A 21,753-nucleotide genomic window follows, 5' to 3' on the forward strand; every position below is an offset into this window, starting at 1 on the left:
CTGATAGTTAGTTGCTCATGCTCCAAAATCATATCACTAGTACACAAATAAAGGAGCAGAATAACACACGGTGGTGTTTATTTTCACACCTTCACCCTCGGCACACTACCATAAACCATTCCAGCTGTGGAGTTCCTTAGGGTGATGACTGCTCAGACAGACAGTCTAGGAAACAACAACGACCCACCCCCACCCTTTTGTTTCCCTTTTATCTTAGCTTCTTGTGGATGAAGGTTTGTGATGGTGTGGTATGTTGTAGCATTGTACAATTATTGTTGTGTAATATAATTATATATTGCTTTATAAGGAATTGTATATTTTCCCTATTGAATAATTGTCATAGGTTTTGTTGGACATTAATTTCATAAATGACTGATATTTAATGTAAAGGGTGTAATTTTGTGCATGAGACTGTAGGGAGACCCAAGTAAGCTCCTGTATGTCTGGTGCCAAAACAAAGCGTGGATCAGTTGTAACTCAATCTCCAAAGTGTACACATGCATTTGCCTATTGTAGTGCTTTATTGAATTGTGATTTAATACACTAATTTAGATTGTTAATATACTTTCATTTAGCCACCCTACAACAGGGTCATCCCTGTCTTCCACCCACTGCCCAGGTCAGAAGCAATGGAGCAAGACAACATATCCACAGCAGGGTGCTACCACTTCATTTACACTGACCTTGCTGTGGATGTGCTGTGTCTTGCTGCAGTGCTTTTAACCCAGGGTAGTGGGTGAGATGCTGGGGACCCATCATCCTGGAGGAGCCAAGAAAAGAGGGAGGGAGGGAGGGAGGGAGGGATGATGAATGGGAGTGGAGCATGTGGGGATGAAATGGGTGGGAACAGATTTATGCCTTTGACTTTGGCTACCTCTTTTGTAAGAATGAAAACATTTGGTGTATGTATGTATTACTATTGGTGGCTAAGATCACTTATAGCACAGAGATAGAGAGAGGGAAAGGGAGGGAGGGAGAGAGAGGGAGAGAGAGAGAGAGAGAGAGAGAGAGAGATATGGAGAGACATACAGAGGGAAAAAATATCTGGCTCTATCTGTGACTTGATACAAGATTCAATATGAAATGATTTGACTTATGTCACCTGATCTGAAAAAAATCTAATGGATTTAAATGTAAACTAGAGTGGCAACTCTTGATGAGTCTTGCATCTTCTTGACATAATGTGACTTGGCTCACTTGGTGTAAATGTAGACTTTGCGTAAACAGTTTCTGTATCACTGGTTTATAGTAGTATGAGGAGGAGAGCAGTCACCAGTTGTCAGCTCTTCTTATGTGAAAAGGTGGAGAAAATACAACTAAAGTTGATGCAGATATTGGGATGGGTCTGGAGACCAACTATTAGTCCCTTGGGGCTGCATCTCCTGATAAAGTAAGGGTGTTGATGGATTCTGAAGATGGGCAGCGAGGATAAGATTCTTGATCAAGTACCCATCATCGGTTCCACTGTTATTGGAAAAATCATAAAATCTGAGAGCAATATGGAAAGAAGGGAATTATAAGAACAAGATCACAGTATCACAACATATTAAAGAAAGAGAATGGAGATGAAGTATGAAAAAGTAGAAATGAAGGGTGTAAGCAGATTGATTGAACATTGGGAAAAGAGTGAAGGAAACTTATGCATAAAGAAACAAGATTATAGATTAGGCAACATTAATAGTGTAAGATATAAACAAGTGGTGAAAAACACAACAGACTTCCACATAAATGATATTTGGCAAACCATATTACAGGAAGACTGACACAAGTGTGAAATGAATCATGATGTCTGGAACTGAACGAGATTTAAGATCTACAGTAAGACAGGTGGATCCCACAAAGAAAGGGTTATTCTTAGCTTGCCCAATTCATCAAGCTTCCTATGGGACATTGGTCTCCAGTTAAAGAGAACCAGAGCAATGCATTGACTAACTGATCAAGCTACTTTCTTCTTAACTAAAGTCAGTGGCTAAAGAAGAAAAACAGTTACATACAGTATGTATGTATGTATATATATATATATACAAATACATATAATTTTAATTGTTACCTCAAACTTCACTATAAGGAAAACCAGTAGCTCCAAAGTGACAGGCAACAGTCCTTGGGACATCCCAAAGATCTCTCTGGGAAGAAACTTTGTACTGTTACCTGTGTTGTATTAGTATGGGACTGTTTCCTTGTCACCAGATGAAAATGGTAGAGGAAGGAAGGCAAATGCATGTTGCCCGCTTTTCATGTGTGAAAAAATCTAAGAAATACAGTTGAGATTGATAGAGAGAGGTCTTGGGATCATTCAGGTTGATGGATTTTAAAAATAGGCAGCTTCACTGTCCATATCACAAAACTACCACATGCAGGTACCCATCATTGGTCCCTACATATATATATATTCTGTATATACTACAAACTATAGGTTAGTTGTCTTTGACATGAATATTTGGGCACAAAATCTGTTTCAAATTGGAAAAAGATGAAGAAGAAAGAAAAAAAAATAGTAGTTCCTAATTAATTCAAGTAACCTAGGTGTCGTAACACACGAATAAAATAAAATTTAAACCCACTCTCGGAGAAAGATAAGCTGAGATACAGAGAAAACCGTATATTTCGGCCACTGACTGTGGTCCTCTGCTGAAGAGGACCACAGTCAGTGGTCGAAATATACGGTTTTCTCTGTATCTCAGCTTATCTTTCTCCGAGAGTGGGTTTAAGTTTTATTCCTAATTAATATTAATAAACTCGTGGAGTTTTTACATGAGTAGTACATATAGTGGTAAAAATAATTCTGTTATGGTACATCATAAAAAGTATCCCTACTTTTGGCATCATCCCATTTTCTGTATTTTATAAAAACAATGAACATTTAAAATAAAAGCTCTTCAGTACAAATTTAAAATTTTGATCACAATACAGACAGTGCACTGAGAATTTTATAATCTTTTCTCCCCCTACATCTATTACACTAATCAATCACAGGTTCTATCCAAATACTGTACACAGGAAATTATTTGACAAAACATACATACAAATCACTGGATATGATTTGCCCTTGCTGTTGTGGATTACTATACACTTGCAACTTCTGCTGTAGCTTTGGTTCATCAGCTAACATCTCTGCAATTCCCTTCGTGCACAGATAACCAGACCAAGAAGAATACCCATACCTGAAAACAAGGAGCACCTCATTAGGAGACTGAATGAAAAGAATGTTCCTAGAAGTTTCAAAGCTCAAGCTAGTTCCTCCTCCATCAAAACTGGCTAAATAATCTTTCATCTACTGTACTGGTCCAACAAAAATAACCTAGCTCCTATACCACATGAATAAGAGAACTTCTTCATGTCTGAAAGAATTTTACACTAGTAGTCTCAAGGACCCATTCTACACTAAGAGGTTCATACATATACCAAAGGCTTTTATGGATCTGGAAAAGGCTTATGACAGGGTAGACAGGAAGGCACTGTGGAAGGTACTGCAGATATATGGGATAGGAGGAAAGCTGTTAAGAGCAATCAAGAGTTTTTACGAGAGTAGTAGAGCTTGTGTTAGGATCAGAAATGGAGAGAGTGAATGGTTTGAGGTAAAGGTAGGACTTCGTCAGGGATGTGTTATGTCGCCCTGACTGTTCAATCTTTACATGGATGGGGTGGTGCGAGAAGTGAATGCAAGGGTAGTGGGTCAGGGGTTGGAGATGATTAAAGAATTTGGAGAAAAGTGGGAGGTGAACCAGTTATTTTTTGCTGATGACACTGCACTTGTAGCAGGATCAGAGGAGGGATTGAGGAAGTTAGTGACAGAGTTTAAGAAGGTGTGTGAAAGAAGGAAGCTGAAGATAAATGTGGGTAAAAGTAAGGTGATGAGATGTACACGGGGAGAGAGTGACAGCAGGCTGGAAGTGAGCATTAAGGGTGAAAGACTGGAGGAAGTGGATAGTTTTAGATACTTGGGTGAGAATATGGCAGGAAAGGGAGGAGTGGGGGTGGAGGTAGAATGTAGATTGAGAGAAGCGAGTAAATGCCTTGGTGGATTGAAAAGTGTAATGAGAAATAGACATCTGGGAATGGATGCTAAGAGGAGGTTATATGAAGGAGTGATTGTTCCAACATCATTGTACAGGGCAGAAACATGGAACATGAGAGAGGAAGAGAGAAGGAGTTTGAATGTGTTTGAGATGAAATGTCTGAGAAGTATGATAGGGGTTACTAGGCTGGATAGAGTGAGAAATGAGGAGGTGAGGAGGAGAACGGGTGGAAAGGGAACTGGGAGATAGGGTTGATGAAAGAGTATTAGGATGGTTTGGACACATGGAAAGAATGAGTGAAGAAAGATTAGTAAAAGAGGTGTGGAAGGCAGAGGTGGAAGGAGTGAATATGAGGGGGCGTCCTAGGATGAGATGGATGGATGGGGTGAAAGGGGCATTACAAAAGAGAGGAATGTCTGTGGAGGAAGTAGTGTTGCAAGATGCAGCACATCCACAGCATGACCAGCTGGGGCTGAGTCAAATTATTTTTCATACATACTCCCTCACCCCCAATCCCCTACCCACTCCCTTTCATGCATCTCAGCATCATCCATACACAACTATTCTCCATTCACCTCTATCTTCTGTCCTTCCTCAACAGATATTCCTCTCTTTCCCAATGCCCCCTTTACCCTATCCATCTATCTCTTCACCTTGGTTGCCCCCTCATGTTCACTCCTTCTACCTTTGCCTTCCACACCTTTTACTAATCTTTCTTCACTCATTCTTTCCATGTGTCCAGACCATCCAAATACTCTTTCATCAATCCTATCTCCCAACTCCCTTTTCAACCCCCTTCTCCTCACCTCCTTGTTTCTCACTCTATCCAGCCTAGTAACCCCTATCATACTTCTCAGACATTTCATCTCAAACACATTCAAACTAATCCTTTATGTTCCATGTTTCTGCCCCATACGGTGCTGTTGGCACAATCACTCCTTCATACAATCTCCTCTTAGCATCCATTCCCAAATGTCTGTTTCTCATTACACTTTTTAATTCCCCCAAGGTATTTACTTGCTTCTCTCAATCTACATTTTACTTTCAATTCCACTCCTCCCTTTCCTTCCACATTTGCACCCAAGTACTTAAAACCATCCACTTCCTTCAGTCTTTCTCCCTTAATACTCACTTCCAATTTGCTGCCACATTCTCCCCTTGTACATCTCATCACCTTACTTTTACACACATTTATCTTTAACTTCCTTCTTTTGCATACCTTCCCAAACTCTGTCACTAACTTCCTCAATCCCTCCTTTGATCCTACCACAAGTGTAGTGTTGTCAGCAAACAACAACTTGCTTACCTCCCACTTTTCTCTGTTTCCTTTAACCACCTCCAATCCCAACCCAATACCCTTCCAAAACATCTTTTAATTATTTTCAAAATTTTCTATCATACTCTTACCCCATTTCACATCCGCTCTCCTCTTTGCCTCCTTTATCTTCTGGTTTACTTCTCTTTTTTTTTTTTTGTACATCTCATATGCTTTGTGTCATATTTTGTAACCAATCTGTGAATGCTCACTTCTCTTCTACAACCTTCTTTGCTTCCTCATCCCACCACTTGTTAACCTTCCTTCTATTTCCTCCTGTCCTCCTTGTTCCACACACCATCTTCTCGTACCTTATGACTCCCTCCTTGAATAATCCCCATTCTTCCTCCACTCTTACTTCTACTCTATCCTTCACTCCCTCCCACTGCCAGTGGAGTTGGAGTGGGGGCAGTGTTGCTACAACCTGATCCTACCTCCACCATTCTCCATCCTGTGGCCTTCTTCTCAGCGAAGCTCAACAAACATCAAGAGAGCTACTCCACCATAGCGAAAGAAGCCCTATCCCTTGTCCTAGCAGTCAAGAAGTTCCGGTGTTACCTCCAATCATCAGCAGCGCCCATCAAGATATTCACCAACCATAACCCTCTCGTTTTCATTCAGAAAGCCAAGCTGCAGAATCAGAAGAATCTTTGTTGGGCTCTAACCTTACAAGAGTAACATCTAGATATCCACCATATAAAAAGGTCTAACAAAATCATAGCAGATACTCTCTCTTATGCTCCAGTCAGCTAACCTCCTTTGTGTTCCCCTTCGGAGGTCTTCAATGGGAGGGGGTGTCATGATACTACCCCTAGCCAGGTGACACGATACCTCATCCGGGTGTCAAGATACCCATTCACCTGAATGACACCCTTCCAACTATCACTATCCTCCTAATTTGCCATTTGTTCGAAGGAACAAGCAGTCAGCCTTCTCCCCCTCCCCCACTTGGGTCACTCCGCAGCAAAGCGATAGTTTGGCAGTTTGGCCTAAACAACTGACCTCAGCCAATCACTGGCCAAGATGTCAGCCTGGATCTACTATATAAGCCAGGTATTTCTAAAACTCAGTAGACTTGCCTCTAGCTAGCTGCCAGCTCTGCTTCCTCTGATTGTAAGATTTATTGCTTGGACGACTCGACGTACCAGGTTTCAGTCTTACCCGTTCTATATTTTCTACATATCTCATTCCCCATTTATTTTGTATGTATTATGTGCTAGGATTATTATTATTATTATTACTTTGTTAGTTTATTGTCTCTGATTATATTTCATACTGAAATATTAAATGGTTAACACTGTCCTCTGTCTTTTGACATACCAATAGTCTGATGCATTTTCAAGACCCCATTCTAACTTTGTTGTGGCTTGGGCACTCGGTATGCCCTTACAGTTAACAAGTATCTTTCCAGTCTGAGTCAACACCTAGCATTAAGGTTTCCTAATACTACTACATTGACATTTCTCCCTAAACCTTCTATGCACTCATTTAAATCTATCTATACTCTTCTCACTACCAGACCCGTATGCACTTACAAACACCTACATCTCCCTTCCCAGTTTCACCTTTGTCCACATTAACCTTGAAGAAACCTTCCATTTCACCACATGCTTACCTATCTCTTCACTTATTAGTATAGCCACCCCTTCTCTCTCTTGTCATCTCTTCACTCCTGAGACCCATCCAACTACACTCCCAATCTCAAACTCACCCCTCCCTTTCAACTTTGTTTCACCCAAATACATTCATCTTTCTTCTCACAAACATACTGCCTATAGTGCTGAGGATTGGCACCTACTTCCCATGTGTACCTTCACGTGAGCTTTGTTCATCTCACCATGTGAGCCTTCATGGGCTTTTAGCCTTGTGGTTGGCATTTGGCACGGTGTGCCCCAGGGATTGGTACCATGGCAAGCTGCCTGGGCTGGGTCATATGACTGTGCCCGTGGGAGATGATTTGTTAGTTACCCAAGCGTTCTTGCATGCCCGGCACCTAGCAAGATCTCTTGGCTTGGAAGGCGGTTCATTCTGCCCATGTTGCCAGCTGAGATTGGTCATCACGTATGTACTCTTGGCCAAAAGTAATTGTCCACACCCAGTACTTCTCCCGCTGATAGTTAACTCCTGCTCCGAAATCATATCACTGTTACACAGTAGTGTTTATTTTCATGCCTTCACCCTTGGCACAGACTACCATAGAGGTGGATAAAGTGACATGCTCTGTACACACACCAATTCTAACTCAGTGAGCATATTTACAGGAACAAATCACACTGTTGGGACTACTCAGTGAATGCAAAAGGAGCACTAATTTCATTTAGTTATGCCTAAAAGAACTCAGAAACCCCAAGAGACTGGACACAGTCATCAGTCCAGGGTGCTGCAGGCTATGGCAGACATTCTGTTGTTCCTTTCGACAGGAATAAATTGCCACCCAATGAATGGGCTGCCTGCATATTTCAATGTGCAGTCATGGCTCAGTCTCTTGGAAGAACGATGGGCACCAGAGGTGACACTGACAAGACTGTTGTCACCCAGCAGAAAACTGCTGGCAACACTGCAATGTCTGCTAGGTTAGCTCAGGGTAGGCACCCCAATGACTAGGAGACTTTTAAGTTTGCATTAAAAAATTCTTCTAATTTCCCATTTTGGCAGATAGTATTGGCAACTGTTTAGGTGAGGCCGAGATGAGACCATCAGATACGCTCACATCTTATGTGCTGAGGTTAGCGAACATGGTTGCATCCTACGCCATTTACTGCCCAGACCAAGAAGACCATGCTGTTTATGTGGCCATAGGCAAATTAAAGGTCATGCTGAAGCAGTTTGTGAGTGTCCTCACTAACAGGAGACATCCATCATAGGTATCCTACATGTGGGTAGACTATGTGCACCAGCACAACTTAAATATGAAAACAGAACACGCATGTAGCAGGGACTTGCCCATGGCTCTGTACCCTGCCACAAGTGCCATCTCACAGTCAACCTTTACACCTTCACCAATTCCAATCTCTGCACTATGCAAGCATACAGATTCTTCCTCGCCTCACCATTCATGAGAGACAGAGGTGCTCCTTGAGAGGAAGACACTCTCCTTATAGGGCCAACTTACCTCACACGGCTGGGGGACAGGAATGCGTGGAAACAGAACCACAGATGTGTCAACAACAGGTGGCACCCTTACTGCACCCATGGCAAGAAAGTGGGCCACTCTATTGAGTTGTGCTATTCATTTTCACCCATGTGGCTAGGCAAGCACGCCTTGCCAAGCCTCGGTGGCACAGGTAGTGTGAAAAATGATGATGCAGGTCGTGTGAGAAGTGATGGCCAGTCGGGTTTGTCTGAACATAGGCTGTCAAAAAACTTCTCGTGCAGAGGGAAGTCTGCCCTAAAATAACTGCTGAGCATAGGATACATGTGGAAATTATCTACATTGATTTTTCCAGTCCTCACAGTGCTGGAGGTAGGTTGGCCATGATGGCAGATCAATTGTTTGGGCCAATTGCCACTCAGTCCATTTGCACTCTCCTTGACATGGGATCGGCAGTATCTCTTATTCATAAGAGTGTTCTGTCTATTAACACAGAAGGATTTCAGGTGGGCTCCACCAGAATCATAATGGCGGATGATTTGGAGACGCCTAACCTTGACAAATTTACTGTACGGTTTGGCCAAGCAGGTTTCCAGTTTACACACTCATTCTTTGTCATCCTTGTGGAGGGCCTTCCTGCTAAGCTGATTTTGGGAATTGACTTCCTTGCTGTACACAGGGTGACTTTAATATTTTGTCCTCTAACATTACAAATTGAAGGCAAGGATATTCCGGTAATCCTTGCAGGGATGAGTGCTCCAGAAACACCAATGCTCACCTTCTGTGAGTAGAGACAAAGCCATTGCAGGTAAGTGAGGCAGCCATGTTCCCAGTTAAAACCATCGAGGCTCAATGGGTACCAGAGTTCTTAGGTGGAACATTAAGTTTGGTATTAGAGAGAGCAGACCAGCTTGTTCCTGCAGGTCAGGCCATTTTGGCGCTGTTCACAGCACATGCATACACTGAAGGTGCCAGCCTGCTCATCCAGGGGGTAGTGGAGCTACTCAGGAAAGGCTTTATGCAAAGTTCTGTTCCTGAACTTAGGCATTCCTATGGGCATCTGCTCAGGTGCATGCGTTTGAGTCCCTCAAAACCCATTTGTCAAGCACAGTGGTCCTCCCCTACCCCAATTTTGCAAAACCTTTTTTGCTCACCACTGACGCCAGTGCTTCAACGATTGGGGGCGTGCTTTAGCAGGAGGACAAGGAAGGTAGGAGATGTCCACTCTCTTATTTCAGTCACACTCTTAATGAGCATGAGAGATAGTATAGTACCGACAAGAAAGAAAAGAAGCATCATCAGAGGTCTACAATTTCACAGTAAATTGTCCTCTTATCATGAGATATCCAGTTAGACAACTGAGCGACCACAGGCCTTTGGTCTGGCTCTTCACTGCTAAGGGCACAAACACTTGGAACCTTCGGTAGCAAATGGCAATCGCTGATTTCAATCTTGAAGTCAATTATATCCTGGTCCAATTAAACATCATCGCTGATGCACTCCCTAGGATACAGGGTGCAGAGCACCCTATGGATGATTTCATAATGACAGCCATAACCATGGGTGGCCAGCTTTTAACCCCACAATAACATATACCAAGGGCTTTTTCCCACTTATAAGGGAGGTAGCCAAAGTTAAAAGCATAAATCCACTACCACCAATTTCATTCCAACATACTTCACTCACATTCATCACCTCCAATCCCCCATACACTCACTTTCATGCATCACAGCATCATCCATACACAACCATTCTCCACTCACCCCTATCTTCTGTCTTCTCCCTTCCTTCCTCAACAGACATCCCCCTCTTTCCCAATGCCCCTGTAGTGATGTTACTATTGGTGAAGAGAAAGAGGTTTTGGTGAGTTCATCTCCTTTTATTGTAAGGTATGAGTGAACTGATTTTACACATGGTGGAAGCCGCTATATATACCGCATGGGTAAGTTACCCATGGTGCGTAATTACATAATTGCACTGGGTTAGGCTACGTCGGGTCAAGTAGGGTCGCATAGGCAGAGAAGCATCAGATCGTGGGTGACATCATCCATGCCACAAGATGATCGTGGTGTGATAGTAGCACAGGTGCAGAGGGGTGGTGGTCCGGTGTTGCTGCCTTTGCTGGTGTTGTTGGTGCCTGTTGACTGGCGATGCTGCTGCGGCAGAGATTTTGTCTGTGATGTCGTCAGTAGCACAGACATCCTGACTCCTTGCTGCGGTGGCGTGGGCATCGGCGAGATGGTCCGCCTTCATCGAAACTTCCTCGGTGGTCATTTTCTTGGCATTGCCAAGGGTGGATAGGATGGGCGCCAGGAGGCGCAAGAGCCACAATTGACGAAGCATATCGACATTCCTGCTGGTTCCGTTGGCTGTGGGTGGGAGGTGGGCGATGGACATCATCTCGAGGTATGCAGTATTTGGTTTAATGTCCCCCAGTGGCTATTGTGAGAATTGGAGGATTTTTGTGGCTCTGGAGGCTGCTGACGGCGTGAATTCCTGAAGCAGGTACTGTTTCAGAATGTTGTACTGGATAACGTCATCATGTTGATCAAGCCATTGGGAGATAAGTGGGAACACATCCTCGGGGATTGCCTCAAGAACATAGTCTGCCTTCATTTGGGACACACTGATATTCCGCAGGTGGAACTGGATCTCCGTCTGTCGAAACCGGGAGGGAGTGTCGACCGTAGAAAAAGTGGCAGCTTCAGGGAGACGGTGTTGGTAGCTGGCAGTGTGGCGTCGGGGGTGGCAGCAGTAGATGGGTCCATTGTTGCTCCGAATGGTCACCGGTGTAGCAATGCTACTATTGGTGAAGAGAAAGAGGTTTTGGTGAGTTTGTCTCCTTTTATTGTAAGGTACGAGTGAACTGATTTTGCATGCAGCAGAAGCCGCTATACAGTCGAACCTCGAAAGCCCGGACTAATTGGGGGGAAGGGTGGTACGGTCATGCCAAACGTCCGGTCATCGAAAATATTGTCCTAACACCCATAGATTTTCATAGCGGTATACGTATAGGTAATGTGTGATATGGCATAGAAACACATAAGAATAATACTCTAACACTGTAATAATAACAATACTGTAATAATAATGCTATAGTACTAATAATTCTGTAATACAGGCATGTAAATGTACTGTATATACAGTGTACTGTACTGTATTTTTTATTACGTACACTGTAAATATCTGAAGGTATGCACGCGGGACAGTGGTGGCGGCCAGGGTTGCTGCGTTTTCTACACTGCCGTGTAGAATGTAGAGTGTTGCCATACTGGGGCATACATTTTTCTCGGGCGTGTGCAGACTTTCATAGCAAGATATACTTGTCAAACTTTGACAAAATGGTGGTTCTAGTTTTTTTATTCTTGAATGTATATAAGGCCCCCATGCCCTAACATATTCAGTAAGATATAAAAATTATTTTTTTATATTATTATCGCTAAAAGAAAGCTGAAACTTTAGCGTAGAATTTTTTTCTACTCGGGAAAAACTTATCTTTTGGGGTATAATATTTTATAAGTAACACAATTACCAATAAAAGTCATATTTTGATGTACCATATGTAGAAAAAATTTCCTTATGTCCTTGTGCAGTTGCCACATGCCACTATTTTACTACGTTTTGGTACAAAATTCTACGAAACGGCAGCCCTGGTGGCGGCTTGACTGGGCCGGGTTTGAGTACACGTGTACAGCCGTCGCTGCCACCTACCGGACAAATAGGGAACTTTGCTTGAAAAGTCCGCCCTTTGTTCATTTCGACCGGTCATACGAGGGTCCGGGCATTCGGGGTCCGGGCTTTCAAGATTCGACTGTATATACCGTGTGGGTAAGTTACCCGTGGTGTGTAATTACATAATTGCACTGGGTCAGGTTAGTTCGGGTCAAGCAGGGTTGCAACATCATGCACGTTCCATGCCATGTGATGATCGTGGTGTGTACACCCCTTTTCCCCATCTATCCATTTCATCCTTGGTCACCCCCTCGCGTTCACTCCATCCACTTCTTCCTATCATACTTCTTTTATTAATCTTTCTTCACTCATTCTTTCCATGTGTCCAAACCATCTCAATACTCTTCTTTCATCAACTATCTCCCAACTCCTTTTCCACCCCCTTCTCTTCACTTTGTTTCTTATTCTATCCAACCTAGTAACCCCTACCATACTTCTCATGCAATTCATCTCAAACACATTTAAACTCTTCCTCTTTTGTTCCACACACACACACATTTATATATATATATATATATATATATATATATATATATGTATATATAATGTATATACATATATATATATATTATATATATGTAAACATATATATATAGTATATATATATAGATATAATGTATATATACATATATATATATATATATATATGTATATACACGTACATATACATGAAATACATACATACATACATACATGCATATATATATATATATATATATATATATATATGCAATAAAAACACTAGGAGCGTGTGTTCACAAATGCGTAAATAACCACTAGGAAAAAGTAAACTAACGAAGCAGAGCGCTTTCGTGTAATTACATCTTCAGTGCAGATACAAAGAAGGAATTATAAGATGAAGAAACAAGGTACAGAATATATGACATAGTGAAGAGGGCATTCGGAGAGGTAGTGGAAGAAGTACACGTGACGGACGTATGGGCCGTCCTGGTAGCCAACAAGTATGGGACGTTTGGGCCGTCCTGGTAACCAACAAGTATGGGACAACTGCTCATAATTTATATTACAATTCAAACAATTTTGAAATTTCATGAGAAATAAAACTATCTAATTTGTACAAACCTTGATGAAGATTAACATTTATCCCCTTACTAGATTTGATCAAACTGCATTCAATAACAGAAAGAAATTTAATTGAATGCAGTTTGATCAAATCTAGTAAGGGGATAAATGTTAATCTTCATCAAGGTTTGTACAAATTAGATAGTTTTATTTCTCATGAAATTTCAAAATTGTTTGAATTGTAATATAAATTATGAGCAGTTGTCCCATACTTGTTGGTTACCAGGACGGCCCAAACGTCCCATACTTGTTGGCTACCAGGACGGCCCATACGTCCGTCACGTGTACTTCTTCCACTACCTCTCCGAATGCCCTCTTCACTATGTCATATATTCTGTACCTTGTTTCTTCATCTTATAATTCCTTCTTTGTATCTGCACTGAAGATGTAATTACACGAAAGCGCTCTGCTTCGTTAGTTTACTTTTTCCTAGTGGTTATTTACGCATATATACATATATATATACACATGTATATACAGACATACATATATATATATATGTATACATATATATATATATATATATATATATATATATATATATATATATATATATGCTGTAGATTTGGATGGGGCTATTTTGAGTCTGTAATAAACCATGTGTTGAGTGTATCAAGGTATGGCTGCATTATTTCTGCGGCTTTGTCTGTGTTACAATGTGTACATGTGATTGTTATGTCGTCTGTGTAGGAGGAGATTTGTATTTCTGAGACATCTGGTGTGGGTATATCATGCATGTATAGATTAAAGAGTGGGGAATAGAACAGAGCCCTGTGGTACTCCATTCTTAATGTTTCTGTTGTGCGATGATTGGCCATTATAAGACACATAAGCATTTCTGCCTGCTAAACAGTGGTAAACATCCCTGGCCACTGGCACTATGCAGGTGGCACCTATCCCCAGGAGGGGCTTTGGTTGCCTGGGTGAGTACCACATTCCTTTTGCAACATGCACTGGAAGGTAAGTTGAGAGTGGAGGATAGAAGGAGAAAGAGGAAAAGGACAAAAGGCAGGAAGGTGCATGGAGTAAACTGCTTAAATGAGAAAGAAAAGGAGTACACGAAGCTGAGAGGAGTGGGAGGGAGCGAAGGATAGAATAGAACTAGGAGTGGAGAAGGAATGGGGATGGTTCAAGGAAGGAGTCACAAGGTGTGCAAAGTTGATGTGTGGAACAAGGAGGACAGAAGGAAATAGAAGGAAGGGTAGTGAGTGGTGGGATGATGAAGCAAAAAAAGTTGTAGAAGAGAAGAAGCGTGTATTCACAGATTGGTTACAAAACAGGATGAGAGAATCATATGAGAGGTATAAAGTAAAGCATAAGATAAAGGAGGCAAAGAGGAGAGCAAATGTGAAATGGGGTAAGAGTATGACAAAATTTTGAAAATAATAAAAAAGATGTTTTGGAAAGAAATTAAGAGAGGAACAGGAGGAAAATCAAGTAGAGAAGAAAAGGTAATGGGTGCAGATGTAGAGATTATAATGAAAGAGATGGCAGTAAGAGGAAGATGGGAAAAGTATTTTAATGAGTTGCTAAATAAGAAGGATAGCGAAGGAAAGGCAGTTGCAATGGAAAGAGCTAAGAAAATGAAAGTGATGAATGAAAATGGAGGAGAAATAAGGAAAGATAAGGTGAAAGCAGTTATTAAAATGATGAGAGCAGGTAAGGCACCTGGGTTTGATGGGTGTCATGTAGAGTGTCTAAAAAAAGGGAGGTACAAAGATGGTGGACTGGCTGGTGAGGTTGTTTCATGTTTGTCTAAAAGAGGGTAGAGTGCTGGATGACTGGAGGAGTGCCTGTATAGTTCCGCTTTACAAGGGAGAAAAGGAAAAGTGTGGGTGTAGTAGTTTCAGAGGGATCAGTTTGTTGAGTTTATATACATACATACATATACATATTATTATCCCAATATATAAGAGAAAAATATGCTTACCAATAAAATAGATTATCTAGTCAATATCATCATAACTTGGTCTTGCTCTCTTGGCTTCTGGTCCTTCAATATCTTCTTCATCATCTATTGAATCCAAAGCTTCTACTGACACCACATCACCAGTGTTTCCAAATTGAATTCCTTGATTAAAGCTAAGGCTGAAATAGAAACAATTTGCATATATTTTATCAAACTTTCACATCCAAAAAAATTTATCTTTGTTGGCATCTTTCATGGGTCTTCAAAAGTAGGTGGATGGGTATCTCTTCAATGTGAGTCAAATTCTCGAGGGCAATATCAGATGCCTGATGTACAATGATGCATCACAATACTTGTGTTATAAAATATAAAGTTATAGCTGTATTTCTCAATTTCTTTCACTCTGAATATTAATAACCATAGAAAATATGATCAAGCCAGTTCACAGAATATGGGGGTCACTCAGCTACTACTACAAAATAAATATAATCAAGACATCGACATAGACATTTTCATATACCTCATGACACCTACATAGGTATCATTGTATTGAAGGAGTTAAAAGTACACTAATGAAGATAGCATTTTTCATTGATTAGAAAATTAAAATTAAATTTTCATTCAAACAGTTAAGCTCCTGAAAACTAAGTGCACACACAATGAAACCTGGCAAATGTCTGACAATTTTATTCAGCTGTAAAACAACCTCTGCTCTAAATGAGGTCTCCTATGGTCAAGGCTCAGTCAAAACTGGAGGTTCCTCACATCTTAACTGAATACCATATACCAGTATTTGTCACATCTATAATTCCACTACAGTACTGATGAAGCCAATATTAGCTGATTTACTTACTTTTGACGGCTACTTTCATGGGCATTTGTAGAAAGCACTTCATCCAGAGCTTGTACAAGAGACCGTGCATTCTGTTGGTTGAAGCACATTGGTGGTGTCAAAGTTATTACATTCTTGTCAGGCCCTTGTGCCTGAACAAGGATATGATGCTCTTCCTTCAATCTGTTATTAATGTATGAGAAGAATCATTAATATAAATTTGTATAAGTATCTAACATAAAGTTAAGTTGCATAATTTTTCAACATTTATATATACTTTTTCTCACTGTTCCCACAATCCAGTTCTAATGTCAGAGTGTCAGCTATATGGTCTGTGTATGTCATTACTCTATTTCGCCCATTATGTTACGCTGGCTAGGCATTGGCCTGGGAAGGGCTTTGGACTTCAATTTGGACTTCAATTTGGAAGTAGGTAGAAACAACTTTGCCAACCGTGTAGTTAATGAATGGAATAAACTTCCTGCACAGGTAGTGCAATGTAGTTCAGTTCGAAGCTTTAAGAATCATTTAGATAAATACCTAAGTAAGATGCTGTAATTATTATAATTTATGTTATATTATTTGTTTTTGTTTTGTTATAATTTGTCTGTCTGATTTTCATTTATTATTAGTTATATGTCAATTTATTATCATTTACTATTTACCTGTTTGTTTGTTATTCAACTATACCAATGCATTTATTTATGTATTTTAATTGTTATTTACATTGTTATAGTTTTAATTTATTATTAATATTTTTTTTTTTTTTTTTTTTGCATCCGACCTAGATATGGATCAAAAGGTCTCCTGTCGGCATGCTTTGCCTTTGTAATCCTTTGGTCACCACAATTTCCTTGGTGATCAAGTTTCACTGTTTCCCTCACTTGTTGGCTGTGCTAATGTTATTTAGGAATTTAGATATATTTGTTTAGTTTTGTTAGTTTTAAGTATGGTATGGATTCAAGGAGGCCTGTCTTTAAACAAACCTCCAATCTATTCATTTTTGATTAAGGTCAACGAGTTTTGTTCCACTGACCAGAATTAAAAGGATTTAATTCCTCTGGCAATCTGAGTAAACTGCCGGATCATAATCTCTTGTATATATATTTTTTCTATCTGTAATTGATATTTCAGTTTAAGAGGTGAGACCCATAAATTACATAATGGGCTCTGAATAGATTTACAATTAGTATGGGTTATCTATTTCTGATTCTTAACTAGAGCCATTCGGTTGCCAGTCCCATGCCATAGCAGTTTTTGGCAACCCTCGTGCTCTGTGTACTATGTAAAGGCAGGTCAGAGACCTTTCTAGGCCTTTTCCCTTTTTCTACCCAAGGGTGCTGCTGCATATGTAAGTTAAGTTTTCCCAGTATTAAAGTGTTGTATGTGTCACCTTTTGTACTTGTTTGTGCAGTGGCCAGACTTTTTATCTTAAACCTATTGCATTTTGTTTTTGGCTTTAACAATAAGGATTGTGAATCTTTTAATCTGCTTTACAAATTATATTTGTGTATATTGATTTTAGCATTTATGTAAATAACTATAAACTAAATGAACTATATTTTTGTAATATTCTCATTCACTCCTGAAATATTAATTACTGCAAATTGAAGGAAGTATCAGTTTATCAATTTTTTTTAATCATAACACTAACATGACAGCTGCAAGAACAGAGGTGCAAAGGATACAATAATTTCCACTTCCTCACTGTAACTGTAGATTGAGAGAAACAAATGCCTTGGAGGATTAAAAAGTGTCATAAGAAATAGGCAAATGGATACAAAGAGAATATAAGAAAGGGGTGATTTTACAAACAACACTGCAAGGGGTGGAGACTTGGGGTATTGGTTGCATGTTATTGCGAGATTAAAATCTGCTCAGTAGCATGCAGCTGATACTTTAGTGTCTATATGGGGCACCCCTATGAACCAGAGTCACACATCATTTTGTCTGTGATAAAGGAAATCTCTATTCATAGAGAAATGATACTTTTTTATACGGCAACTGACCCTCCATTATGCTCCCCCACCTCTTAATAATGACTTGTACCACTTCTCTGGATATACAATTCCATTTTTGCCAAACCCTGTAGTAGGGGAGAAAGAATACTGCTACCAAATGTTTCCACTTGAGTTGTAAAAGGTGACAAAAATGGAACAGGGATAGGACTACACATCCTACTTTTTGTAGCCCCAAAGGGGACAATTCTTACAAAAGCAAAAGTGTAAGAGGGTCTAGGAGTTTTCCAACCAGAACACTAAGGTGGTCTTCTAATGTGCCTGGACATGATACAGATGAGAGTAAAAAGAAAGAGGTAGGCAGTATGTTAATGAAAAGATTGATGCACTGGCATTGAGTGAAACTGAGTTGAAAGGGAGGGGTTAGTTTGAGTTTGGGAATGTAGTTGGGAGGGTGTCAGGAGTGAAGAGAGGACAAGGGAGAGGAGTGGCTATACTAGTAAGTGAAGAGATAGGTAAGCATGTGGTGGAGTGGAAGGAGGTTTCTTCAAGGTTAATGTGGATGAAGGTGAAACTGGGAAGGGAGATGTGGGTCTTTGTAAATGCATATGGGGCTGGTAGTGAGAAGAGTGTAGAGGAAAGGGAGGCTTTTTGGATAGATTTAAATGAGTGCACATAGGTTTTAGGGAGAAATGTCAATGAAGTGGTATTGGCAGATGTCAGTGATAGGGTAGGAGACAAACCAATAGATGGATTGGTTGGAAAATGAGGAGTGCCAAGAAAAAATTGTAGTGGAGAGTTTATGGTGATGTGTCTAGAGAGTTGATGATAACAAACACAGTTTTGGAAGAGTCAAGCATAAGTACACATAGGAAAGGGTGGTGGATGGAAAGGTGGTGGACAGGGCTTTAATGGACTACATAGTGGTAACCAGAAGAGTAGGAAGAGTTTTGGATATACATGTTCTTAGGGGAGAGAGTGGGTGAATATCAGATAATTTTTTGGTGGAAAGTAAGATGAGAGTGGAGGATGGAGAAAGAGGAAAAGGACTTAAAGTAGGGAGGTGCTTAGATTAAAGTGTTTAAGTGAGAAAGAAAAGGAGAAGGAGTACAAAAAGAAGCTGAAAGAGGAATGGGGATGTTTCAAGGAGGGATTCACAAGGTATGCAAAGATGGTATGTGGGACAAGGAAGATGGGAGGAAATAGAAGGAAGGGTAGTGAGTGGTGGAATGATGAAGCAATGAAGACTGTAGAAGAGAAGAAGCCAGCATTCATATAGTGGTTGCAAAATAAAATGAAAAAATCATATGAGAGATGCAAAGAAAAAGAGACGTAAAGCATAAGATAATGGGGGCAAAGATGAGAGCAGACGTGAAATGTAGTAAGAGTATAACAGAAATTTTTGAAAATAATAAAAAGATGTTTTGGAGGGAAATTAAGAGAGGAAGGGGAGGCAAATCAAGTAGAGAAGCGAAGGTAAAAAGTACAGAGGAGATGGCAGTAAGAGGAAGATGGGGAGAGTATTTTAGGGAGATGCTAAATGTGAAGGAGGATAGGGAAGGAAAGGTAGTTACAGTGAAAAGAACTAAGAAAATGACAGTGATGAATGCAGAAAATAGAAGAGAAATAAGATGTGAAAGCAGTTATTAAAATGATGAGAGCAGGTAAGGCACCTGGGTTTGATGGGTGTCATATGGAGTGTCTAAAAAAGGGGATTTCACCAGGGATGTGTCATGTCACCATGGCTGTTCAATATATACATGGATGGGGCAGTCCAAGAGATAAATACAAGGGTAATGGGCTGGGGATTGGAGATGGTTAAAGAAAATAGAAAAAATGGGAGATAAGCCAATTGTTGTTTACTGACAACACTAGACTTGTAGCAGGATCAGAGGAGGGACTAAAGAAGTTTGTGATAGAGCTTGTGAAAGTATATGAAAGAAGGAAGTTGATTAAACATGGGTAACAGTAAGGTGATGAGATGTACAAGGGGAGAGGAAGGCAGCAGACTGGAAGCGAGTATTGAGGGATAGAGATTGGAAGAAGTGGGTAGCTTTAGACATCTGGGTGTGAATGTGGCGGGAAGGGGAGGAGTGAAAGTAGAGGTAAAATGTAGACTGAGAGAAGCAAGTAAATGCCTTGGGAGATTAAAAAGTGTTATGAGAGGAGATTGTATGAATGAGTGATTGTGCTGACAGCACTGTATGGGGCAGAAACATGAAACATACGAGAGGAAGAGTTTAAATGGGTTTGAGATAAAATACCTGAGAAGTGTGGTAAGGGTTACTAAGCTGGATAGAGTGAGAAACAAGGAGATGAGGAGGAGAGTGGGGGTGGAGAGGGAGTTGAGAGATAGGACTGATGAAAGAGTATTGGAATAGTTTGGACACATGGAAAAAATGAGTGAAGGAAGATTAGTAAAAGAGGTGTGGAAGGTAGAGGTGGAGGGAGTGAACACGAGGGGGTGACCAAGGATGAGAAGGATAGATGGGGTAAAAGGGGCATTGGGAAATAAAGACAGAAGATAGGGGTGAGTGGATAATGGTTGTGTATAGATGACACTGTGATGCATGGATGGGAGTGGGTGGAGGGTGGGGGGCAAGAATATATGTGTGATTTATTTTTTTGATGCAACCCAAAAGAATTTCTCCCAGTCTTCCCCTTTTCTGCATGAGGGGACAGAGGGGGGGTGGGGGTTGCCAATTAAATGAAGTGGCCTCCTTGCTGTGGATGTGCTGTGTCTTCCTACATTGTTTTTGACCCAGGGCAGTGGGCAAGATGCACGGATGACCCATCATCCAGGAGGAGCCAAGATGAGAGGAAGGGGTGATGAATGGGAGTGTAGTATATGTGAAAATGGATGTATGCCTTTGAATTTGGCTACCTCCCCTGTAAGGGGAGATGTGTATGTATGAGATGAAATGTTTAGGAAGTATGGTAAGGGTTACAAAGTTGTAAAGTTGTATAGGGTAAGAAATGTAAAGGCGAGATGGAGAACAGGGATGGAAAAGGACATGGCAGATAGGGCTGATGAAAGAACTGGGATGATTTGGAAATATGGAGAGAATGAGTGAAGAAAGATTAGTAAAAGGTGTGTGGACGGTAGAGGTGGATGGAGTGAATCACCAAGGATGAGATGGATGGGTGGGGTGAAAGGGGCTTTGAGCAAGAGGGGAATGTCTGTTGAGCCAGGAATGGAATGATTCAAGGGTTGTCTGGCATCGCGACAGCAAAGGTCATTGACGCCGATGTCATCTAAAGAAAGTCAATAATAACTGAATAAAATAAAAGGGGTATTTTAAAACATCTTTTTTTTTTTTTAAATAATTAAAAACAGAACTTATTTACAATTTTTGAAGAAGGCAAGCTTTCTCAATGAATTTAAAAATGTCATTAGCATTATACACATCTTCCTCTCCAAGGATCTTGGCAAGGATGTATCTGCTATCCCTATCATGAGCCTTGGAGAGGTATCGGTGTCAAGATCCTCGAGACTGGGGCATTCAACCAGGAAATGTCGCACAGTCAGGGGGACCAAACATTCCTCATAATTTGGCTGATAATTTCCATCCATCAAATATTTGTGAGTGAGACGAGTATGTCCAATCCTGAGTCTGCATAGTGCTGTTTCCCATCTCCTAGGCATTCTACCATATTCCCAAGGAGATATCACACTTGTAATCTCCTTCGTCTTATTAGGATTAACCAAGTTCCAGCGTTCCTGCCAAGTACTGCAAGTGAAAGTTTTAATTTCTGGAAAGTAATCACTGAATAACAGTGGGTATCTCCTTGGAAATAGCTCTGTTGCTGCATG

General features: G+C 40.7%; 1 protein-coding gene across 7 annotated transcripts in view; it reads right to left on the bottom strand.

Moving 5' to 3' along the window:
• Nucleotides 1-2,677: 2,677 nt before the first annotated feature.
• Nucleotides 2,678-21,753, bottom strand: part of LOC143029302 (ethanolamine-phosphate phospho-lyase-like) — an 86,995-nt gene continuing 67,919 nt past the window's right edge. For 3 of the 7 annotated variants that reach the window (XM_076192048.1, XM_076192054.1, XM_076192055.1), the window contains 3 exons: nucleotides 16,003-16,164; nucleotides 15,171-15,328; nucleotides 2,678-3,164 (listed from right to left, as the gene is read on the bottom strand). In XM_076192048.1, the coding sequence (XP_076048163.1) occupies nucleotides 15,187-15,328; nucleotides 16,003-16,164 (304 nt within the window). In that variant the 3' untranslated portion in view covers nucleotides 2,678-3,164; nucleotides 15,171-15,186. Of the gene's footprint in view, nucleotides 3,165-5,945; nucleotides 5,965-11,092; nucleotides 11,229-13,814; nucleotides 15,047-15,170; nucleotides 15,329-16,002; nucleotides 16,165-21,753 lie in introns of those variants that run through there. The other 4 variants (XM_076192053.1, XM_076192050.1, XM_076192049.1 and 1 more) reach the window with 4 other exon arrangements.

The sequence above is a fragment of the Oratosquilla oratoria genome, chromosome 10, assembly GCF_046742065.1.
Source record: "Oratosquilla oratoria isolate Oo_2021 chromosome 10, ASM4674206v1, whole genome shotgun sequence".
Classification (NCBI taxonomy): Eukaryota; Metazoa; Arthropoda; class Malacostraca; order Stomatopoda; family Squillidae; genus Oratosquilla; species Oratosquilla oratoria.